This window comes from Jaculus jaculus, chromosome 16, assembly GCF_020740685.1.
Source record: "Jaculus jaculus isolate mJacJac1 chromosome 16, mJacJac1.mat.Y.cur, whole genome shotgun sequence".
NCBI classification, from domain to species: Eukaryota; Metazoa; Chordata; class Mammalia; order Rodentia; family Dipodidae; genus Jaculus; species Jaculus jaculus.
In genome coordinates, this window is record NC_059117.1 from 43,715,446 (window position 1) to 43,734,542 (window position 19,097).

Sequence of the window (19,097 nt, forward strand, 5' to 3'; positions counted from 1 at the left end):
AGAAAGACAGATAGAGGGAGAGAGAGAGAATGGGTGCGCCAGGGCTTCCAGCCTCTGCAAATGAACTCCAGACGCCTGTGCCCCCTTGTGCATCTGGCTAATGTGGGACCTGGTGAACCGAGCCTTGAACCGGGGTCCTTAGGCTTCACAAGCAAGTGCTTAACCGCTAAGCCATCTCTCCAGCCCACGGGTGGCACCTTGTAAGAACGCTCTGCGGCCAGTGCTTGAATTAACAGTTAGAATCACAGTGCTATTTTCCAGGTTATAGGAAGATATGAAAGAGTTTTCTTTTTAAAAAATATTTAATTTTATTTATTTATTTATTTGACAGAGAAAGAAGGAGAGAGAGAGAGAGAGAGAGAGAGAGAGGAGAGAATGGGCATGCCAGGGCCTGCAGCCACTGCAAATGAACTCCAGATGTGTGCACCCTCTTGTGCATCTGGCTAACATGGGTCCTGGGGAATTGAACCAGGGTTATTTGGCTTTGCAGGCAAATGTATTAACTGCTAAGCCATCCCTCCAGCCCTGAAAGAGTTTACTGTAATTGCATTGTACATTACAGAGATCTTTTGTAAATGACCATTGATGGCTTTATAATGAAGTGGAGAGAGAGGGAAAAAATGAATAACAAATGAACAAGAACATGAGGTCATGAGGTGGAAATATTTTTGTACAAGGATGGCAAAGACTTGACTTCTTTTTATATATGCACCCTCTATCAGTATCATAGTGACATCAGTGAAATGTGTTGGCATTTGGTGCATACCACATACCCTGTGTGGCAGATGTGTGTACCTCTTGGTGAGAACACAGCATTGACAGGTGCCTGGTGCTGTTTGTTCCCACCTCATGTGGATCTGTGACTGAGATGAGGGTGAGTGACCCGTTCAAGACACACAGGAGGAAGCAGAGCGGGTCTTGGACAGAACCTAACTTCTGACCCACATTGGACTGTTTGTGCCTCTACTGTTCTCCCCCAGTACACTGATATCTCCTTTTCTTCCAGGAAAAATCATTTGGTGGCTGATAAGGTGGATGACAAGCTGGGTGTCCTGCAGCTAGGTAGGTAGGGCTGGTGCTTCTGTGCTATGCCCATCAATCAGCCAGTTGATGAGCCCCTTGATTACAGGGGAGGGGGTGAGACCACCGCATGGCTGTGGGAGTCTCAGGAGCCAGGGGAAGAACACTCTGCTGTGCCATTGCCTTCCTCCCTTGTCTGCTTTTCTCTACTGGGCAGTCCTGGCTACGAAGGATTGGTGTGGTGGCAAATTCCTGCATCCCAGTACTCAGGAGGCTGAGGCAAGAGGACCTTGAGTTTGAGACCAACCGGGGGATAAGAAGATCTTTTGGGATGATTTAGAAGTGACTGAAGTTTTTGGAAGATAGTGTTTGGTCAAAATACTAGTGTAACTCTGCTTGGAAAGGCTCATCTTCTTTAAAAGTTTATAAACATGATCACAATGTAAACAACAGTGAAGTGTGTAATGGATTCAACTCCAGTGTAGGCTATAGTGTAAGCTACAGTATAAATTTCAGTGTAAACTTGAGTATATGAATTACAGTATAAGCTGTAGTGTAAGCTTCAGTATAAAGTACAGTTCAAGCTTCAGTGTAAACTCTAGTGTAAGCTACAATGAAGTGTATAAGGGATTCAGTTTCATTCCTGTGCATTTCATGTGTGGACATATCTGTGCTACAATCTCTTCTATCAAGACAGACAATATGTCTTTCCACTCTAGTTTTGAAGCAGTCTCTTTCATTCATTCTCCCTACCCCCCGCCCCCCCGGCTCTCTAGTCCTTGAGTGCTAAGTCTGGTGAAAGCAGCTGTAGAGAAGAGTGAACGGTGAACTAAGGGCAGGACCTGAAAGGATGAACTTAAGTGTTCTTGATATCTGCTCTACTTCTGGAAGCCAGCCACTTACCTTGTTGGACCTTTTGGCATGTAGGAGCCACTCACATACTTTTGTTCTCCCATTTAAGCTGTGGGAGGAAAGCAGTGCCCCTTAGAAGTTCCTTGTGTGAGATGTGCAGCCGACAGCAGGCTTTGATCAAGTTGAAAGTGCAGGCTGGCCTCTGAACGTGGACACAGCCTTGTTCATGCTGCTTAACTTACTTCAGAGGTAACACAGCCTCAGAATCTCCAGAATGGCTCTGCCCAGGAAAGGCACGTTTCTGTCCCTTACTGTGCACAGTGAAGGATGGAGCCAGGAAGGCGTGGCATCCAAACCCTCTGGGAGGTGCTGCACTGGGAGACTTCCCGATGAAAGGTGCCCATGCTGGGCACAAAGCGGCGCAGCTCTGTGCCTTTGGAGCCCAGAGCACGTCTTGGAAGGAAGGCTTTTAGCAGTTCTCAGAAGCCATTTGAAGTGCACACTCGTGCTTTCTGGAGGGAGGCAGACCCTTTTCTGCTCCTAGCTCAGCTGATGGTTTAGAAAAGGAAAAAGGGATAAAGGATGAACAAGACAATTATATAAAAGTGGAAGTCTAGAGGTGCTGGTGATATGGTGGTGGTGCAGAATGAGGCAGTGAATTTGGTGAGAGGACTAGCATTTCCTCTGGCAGTCTCCTGTAGGAACAGGTTCCGTCATAGGCAGATGGAGGAGAGTGAAGGTGTGGTGCCAGGTATTCTTGGAGGGCAGGGATGGGTAGGACAGAGGAGGAGAGAAGGTCCTTCCATAACAGTGCATGAAGCATATGATTAGTGTCTTAACTACTTCCACACACCAAGAAGCCAACTCCTTTGGTGGACTCTGGAAGTTTCTATAGCAAAGTGGCATTTAGGCTGGACTTTGAAGGATAAGCAAGATCTTGCCAAAGAGTGACGTGAAAGGAACTGCATAGGCAGAGGCCCTGAGTGAGAGCGGGAGATCCTGGTAAGAGGAATGTGCCTTGCAGGGACGAGATCAGGAGATGAGGCTGAGGCCAGGTGGGCAGGCAGAGGGGGTTCTGAGCACTGTGAGTCTCTGAAGATCTGTGTTGTGAGTGATGCAGGCAGGGCTATAAATTTGGGGCTCCTTCTGGACTTTGCATAGGATGAACTTTAGGGTAAGGACTGGATGTTGAAGACTGGTGAGAGGATCTTTTGGGATAGTCAGGCCAGAGCACCGAAATCCTTCCCCCTCCTGAGCCTTGTGCCACTTCTCTGACCTTTCCTGGCAAAGCTCATTGCTTTTCCCTCTGCTCTCAATGCTTTGCCCAGGTTCCTATTTCAGCACTTTTACCATTATTTGGACTGAGTGTTAACCTTCATCAGCTCTAGGGCTCTTCTGTTCCGTGCTGCCCCTGGTGTATCAATCATGGATGCTCAATAAAGTGCTTAATAAGGCAAAGCCTGGGCGTGCAGGCCTGTGATCCCAGCTACATGAGAAATAGAGGCAGGAGAACTGCCATGAATTCAAGAACAACCTGAATTACAAAGTAAGTTGTAGGCCAGGACAATTTAGTGAGACCCTGTGAGGTATAGTCCAGTGAAGTGCACTTACTTTCACACCATGCAAGAGGCTCTGGGGTTAATCCCTAGTACTTGAAAATAAATCAATAAAATAAAAAGTTAATAAATTAATAAAAGCAAGTGCTTGATGAGCAAAGAGAAAAATATTGCATATTCCTGGGACAGTGGAGAAGAGGACGTGGGAGTAGGTATGAGATATTTTAGAAGGAGGAAAATCTCAAGGTGGGAGCAGCAGTGGGTGAGGAGGGAGGAGAAGGGTCTCTACCAACCCCACCTAGAGGCTGTGAGTGTCTGTGTTTGGGTGTTTCTAGAAGGTAGCTTGGAGTCCGTGGGAAATACCAACTTACTGAAAGAGATAATATTCAAGTAGTTGATACGGAAAAGAGCCATACAGACCATTTCCCCCATGGAATCCAAAGAGGGAGCATCATTGCTTTCTTTGAATCCCACTTGAAGTAAAGTGAGACACCCCTCCCCCCCCCTCACACACACACACACACACAATTTTTCCCTCTAAAGGGTACATGATATTGGAAAACAAACCCCTTTCTTCTGTGCAACCAGACATTTATACAAGGGCTTTAAAAATAGCATTCTCAAACCACTGGCATTTGCAGATAGTTTTGTTGGCTTGGCCAACAGTTCTTTCCTTAGTGCTTTGTTTTTCTCTAGCATGGCAGTCTCACCACATCTGGGCCTGAGGCCTGCTAATGTGGTCCTGAACCAATTTTCTGCTCTGGGCTAGGCCATCCCTGCAGAAGCCAAGGGAGCCTGCCTTTCCTCTAGAGTTCCCTTCTGCCTGTGTGTCCCAGGCTGTGCTCCCCGTCTGCACCTCACGTTCCTCCTCATGGCTGAGTGTGTTGTTGACCTGGATTCTCCCATCCTGACAATACCGTTCTAAACACAGGCTGCTGGATGAATGTAATTCTATTCTTTCCATGCTCCAAAGAAGCAGACTGACCCCAGGTATTGCAAGAAGCTCTCAAAGCCTTGTAGAGTCACTCAGGATGCTCTCTCCACCAGTCTGAGGCCTCAGGGGCTCAGGGTGGGATTAATCACACATCTTTCTTCTCAGTGTGGTCCCTATAAAGCCTACTCATAGCCTCCCTCCCCGCCTCCTTCCTTATTTCCCTTGAGCTCATCCCTCCCACTCCATTCTCTCCTGGTCCTCCGTGAGCATCCACTCTCTTGTTGGGTAGGCCTGCTCCCATGCAGTTTGGAGTGGCATTTTTCTGTGTGTGTATGTGTTTACTGTCTAATCTTATTGCTTACTTGCTCCTTTCTTGTTGCTGGGTGAACATCTGGTCTTTATTTCTGGTTATTTTTGTATTTTATAAGATCGCAGGGTAGTGATTTCAGAGATTATAACTAAGAAAGGTTCTCATTTAAATTCAGCTTTTTATTTAAATTCCAGACTTTTTTTTTTCAGCCCCAAGGTAAAAATGTTTCCCTATTGAGTGGGCAGAGGCTTGTACTGTGGCTGGTTCTCCATCAGGTGGAAAAAGGAGGCTGTTGAATGAGCTACATGTTCTGGGGAATTCAGTCCATGCCACCTTCCACTACCAGACCCACCCTGGCAGCTCATCGGAGTCTGCTCGCCTTGTGAGCACGCTTGTCTTGGGGCTCATTCTGCTTGGGTCCTTTATCTGAGCATGCTGGCATTGGCAGAAACAGAAGGAGGAAGGTGAGAGTGGGCCTCCAGCTGTGATGTCACTGGCTGCTACTGCCAAGGACTCTGGTATGAACCGTTTGGGCCTCAGTCACCAGCTGTAAGTGTATATTTCTAGAAGTTGGTCTGGTGTCCCTTCTGGCTCGAAGTCCAGGGGAAACAGGTGTGAGTACTTTAGTTGGTTAGGTTTGCATCCTGCTTGTGCCATTTAATCTTTCCCTGACTTGGAGGAGAAGCTCCATTGCTGGTGCCCCTGGTGTGGGGCTGTTGCCTCTTGCTATAGGATTGAGCCATACAAGCGAGTAGTCAATAAACTCTGATTACATTGGTGGGAATCTTTACTATTACTTTTCTATCACTCCTCAAGCTATCCTCAGGGAAACAGACTTTTGTCCCGCTGCCTGCCTTGTGTAAGAAATGTCTCTGAGCTGGGCTTTGCTGGGCCTGTCTTGCTGGCGTTAGGCCTTAGGCACTTGTCTTATTCTGTGTTCACAAAATGACCTTTTCTAGCTTACCAGCCACCAGCATCCTTGGCACAGTGAGGGGGAAGAGGTAATAAGGAGCCAGAGTGCTCTGTCCTTTCCTTCTGCTGGAGCCCTGGCGGCTGAGAGCAGAGACTGGGCACCCTCCTTTCTCTAAGTTTCTCCGGACTTCTCGGTATCACAGAGCCATTGGCTTCCCCTTCCGTTTTCCATGAGCCACACTGCCGTCACGTTTTCTTTCAGAGGATGTTGAAGATGAACTGATAAGGGAAGAAGTCATCCTGTCCCCAGCACCCTCTGCGCTGAAGCTGCAAATCGTGTCAAAGCCAATTGACTTCTCAGCTGCAAAGGTAGGCGTCAGCCCAGAGGCAAGGAGATGTCCTTGTTAGGCATATCCTGATGTGAGTGATGTGACTTTGATATTTTTAACCCAGTTGTTCTTATTCTAACTTCTTGGTCATTGTTAAAGAGGAAACTTGGTTGTGATGTAGAACAAACCTGAACTGAGGATCAAGAAAACTTTTGGTTCTAGATGTTCCCCTGTCTCTCCAAGACTAGAGAGTAGGGGAAGCTGTGCAGGACCCTGTCCTTTCACAGTTTGCGGCTGCTTAACCACAGACCTAATAGACACCACTGCAGTGTGTCCATCCCATTAGATTGGCCCTGCCTCCGCACTGGCTTCCTACACTGTGCTTTGGGAGGCTGCAGGGAGGGAAGGACACAGAGGTTTAGTAATTCTTCAGCGCATCCAGGTTTAAATTTCTGGCCTCCTGGAGCGACCTGTGGGCACAGAACACAGGGGTCAGGTTTCTGGCCTTTGCAGCATCCTTGGCAGGGTTATCGTGGATCCCTTGCTACCCCCTCAGCTGCCAGCATAGCTCTCCTCTCCCTTGGCCAGCAGTTCTTGTAGGATAAAGTGTCAGTCCTGCTGTGCTCCACTGGCCTTTCCAGGAGAGAAAATGGAAGACCAGAGACATAGCTGGCCTTCTCCTCACACATCAAAACTTAGATTTTTCTAGAGGTTTTGTCTATTCTTTCTTTCCCATTCTCCATCTCTGTTTCTCTGCTTCCCTTCCCTCTTTTGTAGGTCAGACACATAGAAGGGATGTCCCCAAGGTTGGAGTCTATGCTCTGGTTATCCTTAGCCACAGGGCTGTGGTACTTTGCAGAGGGTATTCCTACTTGGAGCTGGGCCCTTGTATCCACCTAGAGACTGCCCAGCAAGAGCATGCCACAGAGCAACCAGAGGGAGTGAAGCCCACAGAGAGAAGAGAAAGCCAGGGCCAGGGCATCCAAGGGAAGAGGAGCCCAGGTTCACAGGCTGTCAAATGCACTGTAGTGGCCCAGAGCTGTCACTCTGTGACCAGGTGAACAGAGATGGTGTTCAACCAGAAAACCCAAGTCTCCATAGTTTCTAGGTTCCTGGCAAATATGCATGGTTGTGCTTGGCCAAAAAGGGTGATTAATCACTGATGGATGGGCTCTTACATCCAGTGCACTGTCGACCCATGTTTGTGTCATTTAGGCTGGTAGGTCTCTGAGAAACCTCATATTTAAGGAAAAGACAAAAGATCTAATTTTAGTAGAAAGTGATCCAAGTTCATATAAGAAGCTTGACATTAAGCATGTGTTCAGGAGAGGGCTGAAGACTCTAACTGTGGGTCTTAGGGATCTCCTGAGGTTTCCAAACTCTCTCAGGTATAAAGCCATGGTTGAGGGGTATGCAGGGAATATGGCCCATCGGTGGGGAAAGCGTGATGTTCCAGGTCTGTGAGAGTTTGAATCTATGTCCCACATGGACTCAGGAGTTTTATTAAAGCTTATAATTTGGGCCTCCAGCTGAAAGAGGTATCACTGGGAGGTGGATCCTGGGGTCTAAAAGGTACATTTAGGGTGGACCTAAACTCCAGCCCAAGGGTTTGTGGGCTCTGCTGGGGTCTGTGCTTGCTGCAGAGTCATACTTGCTGCTTTTGGTGTTTGCTGGCTGGTGGTAGCTTTTCTCTATGCTTGGATTTATGAAAGGGAGCCAGCTTCTTCTGCCACAGATGGACTTTCCCTGCATCTGTAAGCTTGAAATAAACCCCTTCCTTCCATAAAGTGTGTCTGGTTTGGATGTTCACCCCAGCAACATGGAGCTGTCTACAACATGGTCATTGTGATGTGCTTATAAACCTTTACTTAGAAAGCAAGGCAGCACCTGGATTTGGTTCATGGGCCTTTTGCCAACCCTGTACCACAACTCTGGCTCTCAAACTTGGCTGCAAAATGGAATCATTTGCACAGTTTACAAACTGATAGTGGGGTCAGGGATATGGCTCAGTGGAAAAGCACTTTCCTAGCATGCATGAGGCCTAGATTTCATCTCCAGCATCACTGAAAAACTGAAACAAGTATACTGGTATCAGAGTCTCTCACCTTCAAGAATTTCTATCAAATTGGCCTGGCCTGTGGCCTGGGTATCAGGATTATTTTTAAGAACTCCTTAGATGCTTCTAATGTGAGATCAGGTTGGAAAACTTCCAGTCTTTTCAGTGGGAGATCTCAGAGGGCCTCTAGGATCCAAGGTGGAGCCAGAGTTTTGTTGTTTCAAGGTCTCTATAAGGAATCTACAAAGCTCTTGGGCCATGTTGGCACTATCTAGGTGTGGGTTACAGATGTTTCAGAGGTAAGACCCTTAAGGTCAGGCTTATCTTCCCTCAAATATGAGAGGAATGGGCTTTCAAACTAGAAACAACACAGCCAGAAGACACACTGCCCTACTGAAACTCAAGACTAACCCCTTCAGGGCTGAATTCCACAAGCCTTATAGTATTAGTTGTTTTAAAAACAGCTGATAAAACTTTTCTTTCCACAGGAAATAAAGACCCTTCTGTTTGGTTCGACCTTTTGCTGCTTCAGTGAAGAATGGAAACTCCAGAGCTTTTCTTTCAGTGACACTGCCCCATTGAAATATGGCATTGTGCAGAACAAGGCAGGTTGCTCTTGGGGACCCCTTTGGGCATAGGGTAGGAGTGAGGACAGAGTAGCAGCAGGGCAATCTGGCTAGGCTCACGCTTGCCAAGTTGTTTATAGATGTAGATATTACAGGTTGGGTTGCTGAGTGAGAAAGGATATGGAGACCCTCTGCTAGATCCATTCTGACTGAACCCTCATTTGCTGTGAGTGGAGTACAATACTGGGGCGTCAGCATAAGAGAGAAGAAGGTGACTCTGAGTATGCCTGGGGGCATTGAGAGCCTTCACAGATCTGGAGAAAGCCACTCTAGGCAGATGGCAGCAGGAGCTGGGGGAGGCTGTAGGAGAGTTTGGTATTGCAGGGAAAGGCTGAGGTGTCCTGTGTGCAGTGTGCCTGAGGAGGGATACTGGAAGCCATGGAGGGTGTGTGGTGGAAGGCTTTGCACATGCTCTGGACATGGTTCCCGAGATATACTGGAAAAAGGCCGAAGAAGCTTTCCGGCTTCAGGAGGGCTTTCCTCGAGCCCACGAGCCTCCCTGTGCCCTGCTGCCTGCACAGGAGCCCTCAGACTGCCGCATCTGCCTCCCTCAGGTGGCCAAGCTCAGTTTTTTTTCTTGTGCTGTACCTTCAGGGTCAGACTGGCCTGCTGCGCTGACCACCCAGAACCTGGCCGGGGCTGTCAGGGCTGCATAGGTCCAGTGGCCATCACTGGTGCACCTTGAAGGCCTTGATGTTACAGGGGCCATCTCTTCAGGCTCCTTCCTGTGACAGTGGAGAGGAGCACAGACACCCTCTGGGGGCTAAGGTGGTCTAAGGCAGAACAGGAGAGGTTCATATAAGCAAACAGTGCTGCAGAGGCAGTCAGGGAGGGCTTCCTGGAGCAGGGCCTTTGCGGTGGGGCTCTCGGACTAGTTAGAAGAGCAGTATGTGGAAACATTTCCCTGGTGACAGGAAACCTGTTGTCATGCCCCTGGCTTCACACCTGACCCATAGTCACCTCCCTTCTACAGGAAAGGGTCTCAGACTGACCTGTTTCTTGGGGGGAGTGCTTGTGGCCTGTCACCTCTTTCCATGACCTGGGGGGGAGTCAACATGTAGTAGACAAGACACCTTGTTGGGAACCCCTGTGACTTAGAGCTTGGGTGAGACAGAGAGCTTTTCTGGTGCCATTTGAGCCCTGGTAACACATGTCTCCTCTGCAGGGTGGTCCCTGTGGGGTTCTGGCAGCTGTCCAAGGCTGCCTGCTGCAGAAACTCCTGTTTGAAGGAGATAGCAGAGCCAGCTGCCCCCGGTAAGCCTGCGCTCATTCGGGTAAGACCTTCCTTTCCAAGGCTCTTCTGTGGTGTCCAGAGTAAACAGGCAGGGAAGCATGGGTGTTCCCTGATGCTTCCCATCTCCCAGAGGTCAAGAAGGGAAAGGGTCAAGGCAGTTACCCAGCAGGGCTCTTGCAGACCTGTGGTAAATGGACATGATTTGTTTGTTTCTGGGAGCAGAGAGGATTGGTCAGCTATATTCCACGCAGCAAGTGACTATGGATAGCATTATAGCTGAGCCCCTTCCTCCTTAGATAAACTCCACACCCATGCCCCCCTGGTGACCCCTGACCAAGTCCAAAGCTCCCTCCCTTTGCTTATCTCCTCTCAGTCAACAACCAGAACAGCCCTCCAGCCAGCCCGGGTACATGGGTTTCTCCTCCCTTGTGGCTGCGTATTTTCCATTTCACTTATGAAATGTTTGTAACTGGGCACTCCTGCTCATCCAGTCAGCACTCTTCCCTGGAATGCCTCTGTGAAGGTTTGGGGACAAGGAGAAACACCTGATGCTTTCAGGTGTATGCACGCTGGACATGCTGGGGGACTTTTCTCTTTGGCAGGCCCCATGACTAGTTTCTGCATATTGCCCTTGGAACTTCAGAACTCTTGGCACATGTACTTCTTTTCCTTTTATCTGACATGCAACAAAATAATATACCCATGTCCACATGACCCAGGTCAAGAGAAAACTAGTGTCAGCACTGCAGAAAGATCCCCTCCTCCTGCCCAGAGTTAGACTTGGATTCTAAAACCATGGATGTGGTCGAGCAGGGACCCCTCTATTCATATCCAGATCCCCAGACACTGTTCCTGGCAGGGCATCAGGACAACTGCAGTGATCAAGGATATATGTTCCCAGAATGGATGGTTTTGCTCTGACAGGTGCAAGTGCTTTTCATGCTGGCATCTTGTAGTTTTTCTAGTAGATTTTAAGAGAATAGTAAAGTTTTTTTTTTTTTTTTTTTTTTTGGTCAAAACTAAAAGGTGCTAGCCATAAACTTAGCATTTTCACAGCATGGCCCCATCATCCCTTATTTGTCTCTGCCTCACATAGTTACTCCTGTCTGTGACAGGTCAGGCCTACTACCTGCTCTGTAAGTTTGGTCCAGCAAAGTGTCCCCTAAGAAGTCTGAACCTCTCACTAACTCCTAGTGAGGCCAATGTAGTCCTCTATATCCACGAATACTCAATGCTTCTGATATAGTGGTACCAACTAAGTAAGGGACCTTAGCTACCCTAAGTTGGTTCAGGGACTCTGAGCACCCTATCAGAAGCATGCATAGTGTTACTAGGTTCTCAGAGGAGCTTTGGGGCTAAGCACGATAGCAGTGGCCTTCCCCCTTTTTTTAAAATATATTTTTTGTTCATATTTTATTTATTTATTTGAGAGCGACAGACACAGTGAGAAAGACAGATAGAGGGAGAGAGAGAGAATGGGCGCGCCAGGTCTTCCAGCCACTGCAAACGAACTCCAGACGCGTGCGCCCCCTTGTGCATCTGGCTAACATGGGACCTGGAGAACCAAGCCTCAAACCGGGGTCCTTAGGCTTCACAGGCAAGCGCTTAACCGCTAAGCCATCTCTCCAGCCCGCCTTCCCCTTTTGACTCCTAGAATAGAATAAAGGAGATAGACAGATGGACAGGTGACGATGGGATCATGCTGCTAAGTGTTCACTCCACGTGAAACACAGGAAGGCAGGTGTTGCAGGCAGCTTCACATTGCTGGAATGAACATCCCAACCAGCTTGGCCTAGGTCGTTCAGCAAGCCTCACCTCTGAGGCTTTTGGCCAGGTTAGCCCACCTCCTTTCTCCAGGTCCCTGCAGACAGAGCCTTGGGCTGAGGCCACAATCTTTGTGCTCCTTTGCCCCAGCAGAGTCCTTAAGAAGCTGTCCTCTTGCAAGGCAGAGATGAGGCTCAGGTCAGTGCTCAGCAATGGGACAACAGTGATGAGAGAACATTACTTCCCACCCCTTGCCAGAGTTTCTTTCTCCAGTGCTTCCTTAGGCTCCTACCTTTCAAGCTCTGGCTCCCTCTCCCTTGTGAGTCACAAGTAACCAAGCCAGCCTATATGCCTTCCTGGAACCAACTTAAGCTCAACTCCTGACTGTTGGGAAGTCATCCGTGATTTGTCCTGAAGTACAAAGTTGAGGTTCTAAAGCAGCTCTGTAGGAGGTTTAGTTTGAGATGAGTCTTGAGACATCTCTCACAAGGGACAAGGCCAAGACATGCTCCAAGCAGCTGTTGGTTTCAGTGGCCCACAGGCCACACCCTACCCCTGGCTACCCTAGGAAAGTTCTACTCTTCTCTCTGCCCCTGGACCTTTGCATATCTTGTTCTCTTTACTGAAATACCATTCCACTTCCCCTCCTTGTTTTTCTGGATAACTCATTCATGGTCCATGCACTCATTCAACAAAAACTCTAAGGGCCTCTTCTATGGACCAGGAAGTAGGCCAGATTCCAGAGATCCAAATGTGGACCAAGCCATCCCAGGGAGGTCCCTGTTCTCCTGAGGCTTGTGTGCCATTGGGAGAAGGGGGCAGGTGCGGACAGCCAACTGCAGTGACGAACAAGAGCACCAGACCTCATCTCTGCCCTGTAGGAGGACAGCTTCATGAGGACTTTGCTGAGGCAAAGAGGCACCAAGATTGTGGCCTTGGCCCAAGGCTCTGTCTGTGGGGACCTGGAGAAAGGAGGTGGGCTAACCTGGCCAAAAGCCTCAGACCTGAGGCCTGTTGTGTTTGCCTAAATGACCCGGGCCAAGCTGGGTACTGGTTATCTCCTTTTGGGGGGCAGTAGCTCTAGATGCTGCTTGTTGTCTTCCATGTCCCACAACCCTATTGCCATCAGATGTAGCATGCAGGGTTCTTCTGTATTTGTCCTGGCCAGTGGCCCAAGGTAAGAGCTTTCACATTCAGTGAGAGGGACCTGAAAGTATTGGCTTGGTTTTCCTCTTCTTTGAAGGAGCTGACGGGGTAGCCTGAACAGGTCCCTGAGACCCTCTGCTGACCAGTGAAGACTCTGGTCAATGTGCTATGGGTGAGGGCCACTAGTGCCCCGGCCCTCTGACAGAGGCTTCTCCAGTACTCCTGACCTAGGTAGGTAGGAAGGGAAGGGAAGGAGAATCAACCTGAGGATGTTTAAAACTTGGGTCAGGCCAAAGCTGAGGAAAGACCTGAGTGAGGAATGTGCTGGGGACAGGCCAGAAAGAGTTAACAGAGCTCCCTTGCTGGTTCCCTGAAGAGCACAGGGCACAGCAAATATTCTTGTACAGTGGGATGTTTCCTGAGGGAGAAAACTGCTTTGCTCTAAGCCCTTTAGCCTCCCGGGAAGAGGCAGGACTGGAGGGAGCAGGTGACATGAGGAAGAAGGGCCCTCGTGTCTGTATCTGTGAGTTAGGAACAGTCTGCTCTGACCCAAGTTATGTTCCCTAAGACAATGCAGAAGAGGCTGGAAGTAGAGAGTTTGAATCAGCTCCTGTACGAGAGGCTGGACCTCTTCCAGGCCCTGTTTATGAAGGGCCTCTCCATACAAGCTCCGCTGACTGAATGTAAAAAAGCATCTGTGCAGAGGAGCACAGACAGCCCCACTGCAGCTGCACGGGGCAGGTGGGTATGAACCTCCTCACCTCCCAGTTTCTTGGCTTCCAGTGACCTGGGTGTACAGCGGTCACACTGGCTATTGGTGCCAGGTTGCGTGTCCTGAATGAATCTGAGGCTGCAGTGCTCCCATTTTTACTCTGAAACTCCAGGATTTCAGAAATAATGCTGCTTAAAAGGATGTTTTGGTTGGGGGTGGGTAGACAAGCTCCTCTGTTCTCTTTGGTGATGCCTTGCTGGCTGGAGGACCTGCTACCTGGCGTTCCTGAGCTGCATCCTGCATGCAGACCACAGAGATCGGGACAGGTTCTGTGAAAGCAAAGTAAGTGTGGGTGGCCCTTCCAGGGAAGCCGGGCAGAAATAAAGGCCCTTGGCAAGGCCGTGTGTTTTTTTGCGGCACTGTCTGGCTTCATTAAGACTCAGTCCATCAGGCCAGCAGCCACCTCTTCTTAGTCAGCCAGACAGAGCCAGGCTGCAGGATGCTGTGTTTTTCCACTGGACAGGGGTTGAGTGGCTAAGCGTATGTCCTTGCAAGCCCTGAGAGGGCCAGGAGCCTAGAAGGGTTCTTTGGGCTCTGGCACAAAGGGTAGGAAAGGGCCCAGGGTGTTACCCTCTTGCTCCACTTCCCTTCTGCAATTAGAGGACGCAAGACCCAGAGAAGGAAGGAATACTTGCCTCTAGCCTTTCACATATGGAACTACGCTTGCAGCTCAGGACCTACAGCCCCATGCCAGCCAACTTCCTGCCCCCACTCTCAGCTGCTCTTGACCCTGATAGGGGGGCAGAAAGGAGGAAACTCCAGTCTGCACACACTGGTCATCTTTCTTCAGTCCTTTCTTTAAATAGACATATGGGTACATCTGAGGGGACAAGTCCAGTTGTCTTGAGATAGAGTAGAAGGATATCTTTTCTCTGAAAACACTTGGGTAAGCACACTTGGGATCCCCGTCCAGCCCTCCCTAGACACTTCACCCTGCACTTCTAGGAGGAATTGGGCTCTTGAAGAAAGTTCTTCTGGTGTAAGAGCCTGGCTGGGGGCCAGATTCCTGGTAGGACTGTGACAGATGCGTCTGGTGACTAGGCAACACAGGAGCATCTCTGTCTTGGAGGAGTCACAGGCAAAGGCTGAGCCATTGGTGAGGGTAAAGCCCTGATGATGCAAGGAGATGCACGTGGAAGGGTAAGTCCTTATTTGTTAACCTTTGCACAACCATGCACACACACATAGCCCTGATAACTCAGGGCAAGACTGCAGTGATACGGCAGAGCCTGGTTTTGTAGGTGGGAAGTGAAAAGCAGGGAAGGCCTGGGGCTTTGCTTGCTGGCATGTAGATGTTGACCTTGGGCTCCTCAACTGCTGGTCACTCTGCTTTTCCAGCTCCATTGTGTTATCTTGAAAGCTGGGTCTTAAAAAGCCAGGTCTCAGAAAGACAGAAAAGATCTAGGAGATGGTGAGGACTTTGTAGAGACATGCCAGCTCAGAGGGCCGGGAGAAGCAGGGAGATGGCTGCCCCAGAGCCAGTTCTCTTACTGTGTTGCAAGGTGCTAGGAAGAGTCTTTAAAGCAGACAGACACTGTGTTTAAAAGCTGAGTGCCCAAGATGATTGACTTTACTTTCCAATACTCTCATTCCTTCCTCAGTGTGACCTTAAATAAATTGCTGCATCTCAATGACTCAGATTCTGCATTTTAAAAAAGAGGATAACAGTAGTGCTGGATTTCTAGGGTTGTTTTAACAGTTTGATGAAATAACAGAATGTTTCCTACTAGTGCCTGTCACTGGCAGGTGGTAAGTATTCAGTATACATTGGCATTTATTTATTTATTTTTGTTATATTTATTTATTTGCAAGTAAGCAAAAGATGGAGGCGGGTCAGACAGAGAGAATGACCTCTGGCCACTGCAAATGAACTCCAGATGCATACGTGGGTGCTGGGGAATTGAACCCAGGTCGTTAGACTTTGCAGGCAAATGTCTTAACTTCTGAGCCATCTCTTCAGCCCTATTTATTTATTTTTATATTTTTTAAAATATTTTTTATTTGCAAGGATGAACAACTTCAAATGTATATGCCATTTTGTGCCTCTGGCTTTACATGGGTTCTAGGGAATTGAACTCTGGCCAGCAGGCTTTGTAAGCAGTGGCTTTATCCACTGATCCATCTCCCCAGAACACTGGTTTTAAAAATTGTGTCAGGTTGGAAATACGGCTCAGTAGAAAGAATGCCTGCCTAGCATGTATGGGGCTTTGAGTTTGATTCCTAGCATCCCATTAAAAAACTAGGTGTGGTGACGCACACTTGTAATCCCAGCAATTGGGAGGTAGAAGAAAGAAGATTAGGAGTTTAAGACCATCCTTAGGGTTGCATGACAAGTTCAAGACCAGCCTGAGCTATAGAAAATGTCTTAAAAACATAGTCTTACTGCACTGAGAGGCTTCTTGCTTCTCAAGCAAGGATTACCTGCTTCAGTAGTTTGAGCCCAGTACAGAGCTTGGAAGGAGTCCCCTTGCTCCAAGCATGGAGATTTCCATTGTAGATGTCCCAGGCAGAGTACACACTCAAAAGTAGACTTCCTGGGACTTTAACTGGGGCAAAATGGGGGCAAGGTGAGGGTGTACCATGGGATAGAAGTAGGCCTGGAGGGAGCAAAATTCTGGGGGAGGGACATTGACTATAGTGTTTAGCTGAGCATCAGCAAGAGGGGGATGGACATAGGATAAGGAATATGCAATTGATAGGAGATAGCTGTCACTTGGAGGAGGAGTTAGGAGAGTCCACAGAACCCACATTTGTGGGTCCTGACCGAAAGGGATAAAGTCTTAATTCCTTCTCTGACTTGCTCTGCCTTCCAGAGCTTTATCCTCATTATGGCCTCTCCTGAAGCCCAGAGCAGTGTTTTCTCAACATTGTTTTCCTCTGACCTGGACCAGTGCTCCCAAAGGCTTGGGCTGTCTGGCTTGGTGATAGTGTGGCCCCCATTTCCTGTGAGGAACACAGGGGGCTTCCTGAGCCTGAAGCCTCAGGCAGTTGCTGGCTTATTTTCCTCTGGACTGAGCACTGACATCCTCCTGTCTCTGTAGCTTGCCCATGCCTGCAGATGTTGGGCGTCCTCCTTGTGGGGACAATAGTAATGGGAATCACTGCCTGAAAGGACACACACACACACCAGCACCATCATGCTAAAGGTTTGCAGTGCTACTATGGAAGTTCCATGCCATTTATAGTTTTTTCATTGTAAAAACTGAGGTACTACTGTGTCCTGTTTATTACTCCACTTTTTAAAATGGTGCAACCACAACAGCTTGAATGTAGATGCATGACCATGTCCACCGTGGTGGCTGTGTCATGCTCTCTGGTTTTCCTCCTTGTGCCCTAGTCAGGAAGGGCAAATTCTAGTCCCCTCACATACCTTAGTACAAAGTGTAGGCATTTACAAAATTAATCAATTTGTGTGTATGTGTTTGTATGTATGTGTGTGTATAGGGACGTATGCATGCTGTCATGTGCGTCTGGAGGTCAGAGGACTACCTTGAGGTATCTATGGTTCTACCATAGTAGAAGTCTTCGAGATAGTGTCTCATGCTACTGGTGACAAATACCAGTCTAACTAGCCCATGAGCTTTGAATTGTGCTGGTTCTGTCTCCCATTGCTATAGGTTCATTGCGATCACAGATGCTTGCTCGATTTACCTCTGGTTTTACAGTGGTCCTGTGGAATAGAACTCTAGTGCACAGATGTTTCAAGTGGTGTCTTTAACTGCTGAACCATTTCCCTAGCACTCAGGCAATTTAAACCGTGAAAACCTAGAGTTCTTGTTCCTCTTCATATGTATTCATTTGCCCCACAGAGTGTCTTCATAGGCCCCTCTTACTTGTTAGGAAGATAGTTTTTGTAGGAATTTAGGAAACCTTCACAGAATGCAAGGGAGGGCAAGACGCTCAGCTCAGAGGAGCCCTGGAATGCCAAGTGGAAAGAAACTACTATATTTGGCTGTCGTCTTCCTCAATCATTCTCTTCATGGCCCAGGAACCTTATCTGTTGTCTTCTTCCCCCATCTCTTCATGACTGAGGAACCTTGGCTTTGTCTTCCTCCCATTCTGTTCACGTCCTAGGAACCTTGGCTGTTGTCTTCCCCCATTCTCTTCACATCCTAGGAACCTTGGCTGTTGTCTTCCCCCATTCTCTTCACGTCCTAGGAACCTTGGGTGTTGTCTTCTTCCATTCTCTTCATGATTGAGTAACCTTGGCTGTTGTCTTCCCCCATTATCTTCACATCCTAGGAACCTTGGGTGTTGTCTTCTCCCATTCTCTTCATGACTGAGGAACCTTGGCTGTTGTCTTCCTCCATTCTCTTCATGATTGAGGAACCTTGGCTGTTGTCTTCCTCCATTCTCTTCACGTCCTAGGAACCTTGGCTGTTGTCTTCCCCCATTCTCTTCACGTCCTAGGAACCTTGGCTGTTGTCTTCCCCCATTCTCTTCACATCCTAGGAACCTTGGCTGTTGTCTTCCCCCATTCTCTTCACGTCCTAGGAACCTTGGCTGTTGTCTTCCCCCATTCTCTTCACGTCCTAGGAACCTTGGCTGTTGTCTTCCTCCATTCTCTTCATGTCCTAGGAACCTTGGGTGTTGTCTTCTCCCATTCTCTTCATGATTGAGGAACCTTGGCTATTGTCTTCCTCCATTCTCTTCATGATTGAGGAACCTTGGCTGTTGTCTTCCTCCATTCTCTTCACATCCTAGGAACCTTGGCTGTTGTCTTCCCCATTCTCTTCACGTCCTAGGAACCTTGGCTGTTGTCTTCCCCCATTCTCTTCACGTCCTAGGAACCTTGGCTGTTGTCTTCCCCCATTCTCTTCACGTCCTAGGAACCTTGGCTATTGTCTTCCCCCATTCTCTTCACGTCCTAGGAACCTTGGGTGTTGTCTTCTCCCATTCTCTTCACATCCTAGGAACCTTGGATGTTGTCTTCCTCCATTCTCTTCACGTCCTAGGAACCTTGGGTGTTGTCTTCTCCCATTCTCTTCATGACTGAGGAACCTTGGCTGTTGTCTTCCCCCGTTCTCTTCACGTCCTAGGAACCTTGGCTGTTGTCTTCCCCCATTCTCTTCACATCCTAGGAACCTTGGACGTTGTCTTCCTCCATTCTCTTCACGTCCTAGGAACCTTGGGTGTTGTCTTCTCCCATTCTCTTCATGATTGAGGAACCTTGGCTGTTGTCTTCCTCCATTCTCTTCACATCCTAGGAACCTTGGCTGTTGTCTTCCCCCATTCTCTTCACGTCCTAGGAACATTGGCTGTTGTCTTCCCCCATTCTCTTCACGTCCTAAGAACATTGGCTGTTGTCTTCCCCCATTCTCTTCACGTCCTAGGAACCTTGGCTGTTGTCTTCCCCCATTCTCTTCACGTCCTAGGAACCTTGGCTGTTGTCTTCCCCCATTCTCTTCACGTCCTAGGAACTTTGGCTGTTGTCTTCCCCCATTCTCTTCACGTCCTAGGAACCTTGGCTGTTGTCTTCCCCCATTCTCTTCACGTCCTAGGAACCTTGGCTGTTGTCTTCCCCCATTCTCTTCACGTCCTAGGAACCTTGGCTGTTGTCTTCCCCCATTCTCTTCATGTCCTAGG

The 19,097-nt window shown here is 48.5% G+C and overlaps 1 protein-coding gene across 5 annotated transcripts in view; it reads left to right on the forward strand.

Moving 5' to 3' along the window:
• Positions 1-19,097, forward strand: part of Mindy4 (MINDY lysine 48 deubiquitinase 4) — a 117,316-nt gene that overhangs the window by 56,507 nt on the left and 41,712 nt on the right. For all 5 annotated transcript variants that reach the window (XM_004652762.2, XM_045136167.1, XM_045136168.1 and 2 more), the window contains 4 exons: positions 1,007-1,062; positions 5,847-5,953; positions 8,458-8,574; positions 9,761-9,849. In XM_004652762.2, coding sequence (XP_004652819.1) covers positions 1,007-1,062; positions 5,847-5,953; positions 8,458-8,574; positions 9,761-9,849 — 369 coding nt within the window. The remainder of the gene's footprint in view (positions 1-1,006; positions 1,063-5,846; positions 5,954-8,457; positions 8,575-9,760; positions 9,850-19,097) is intronic.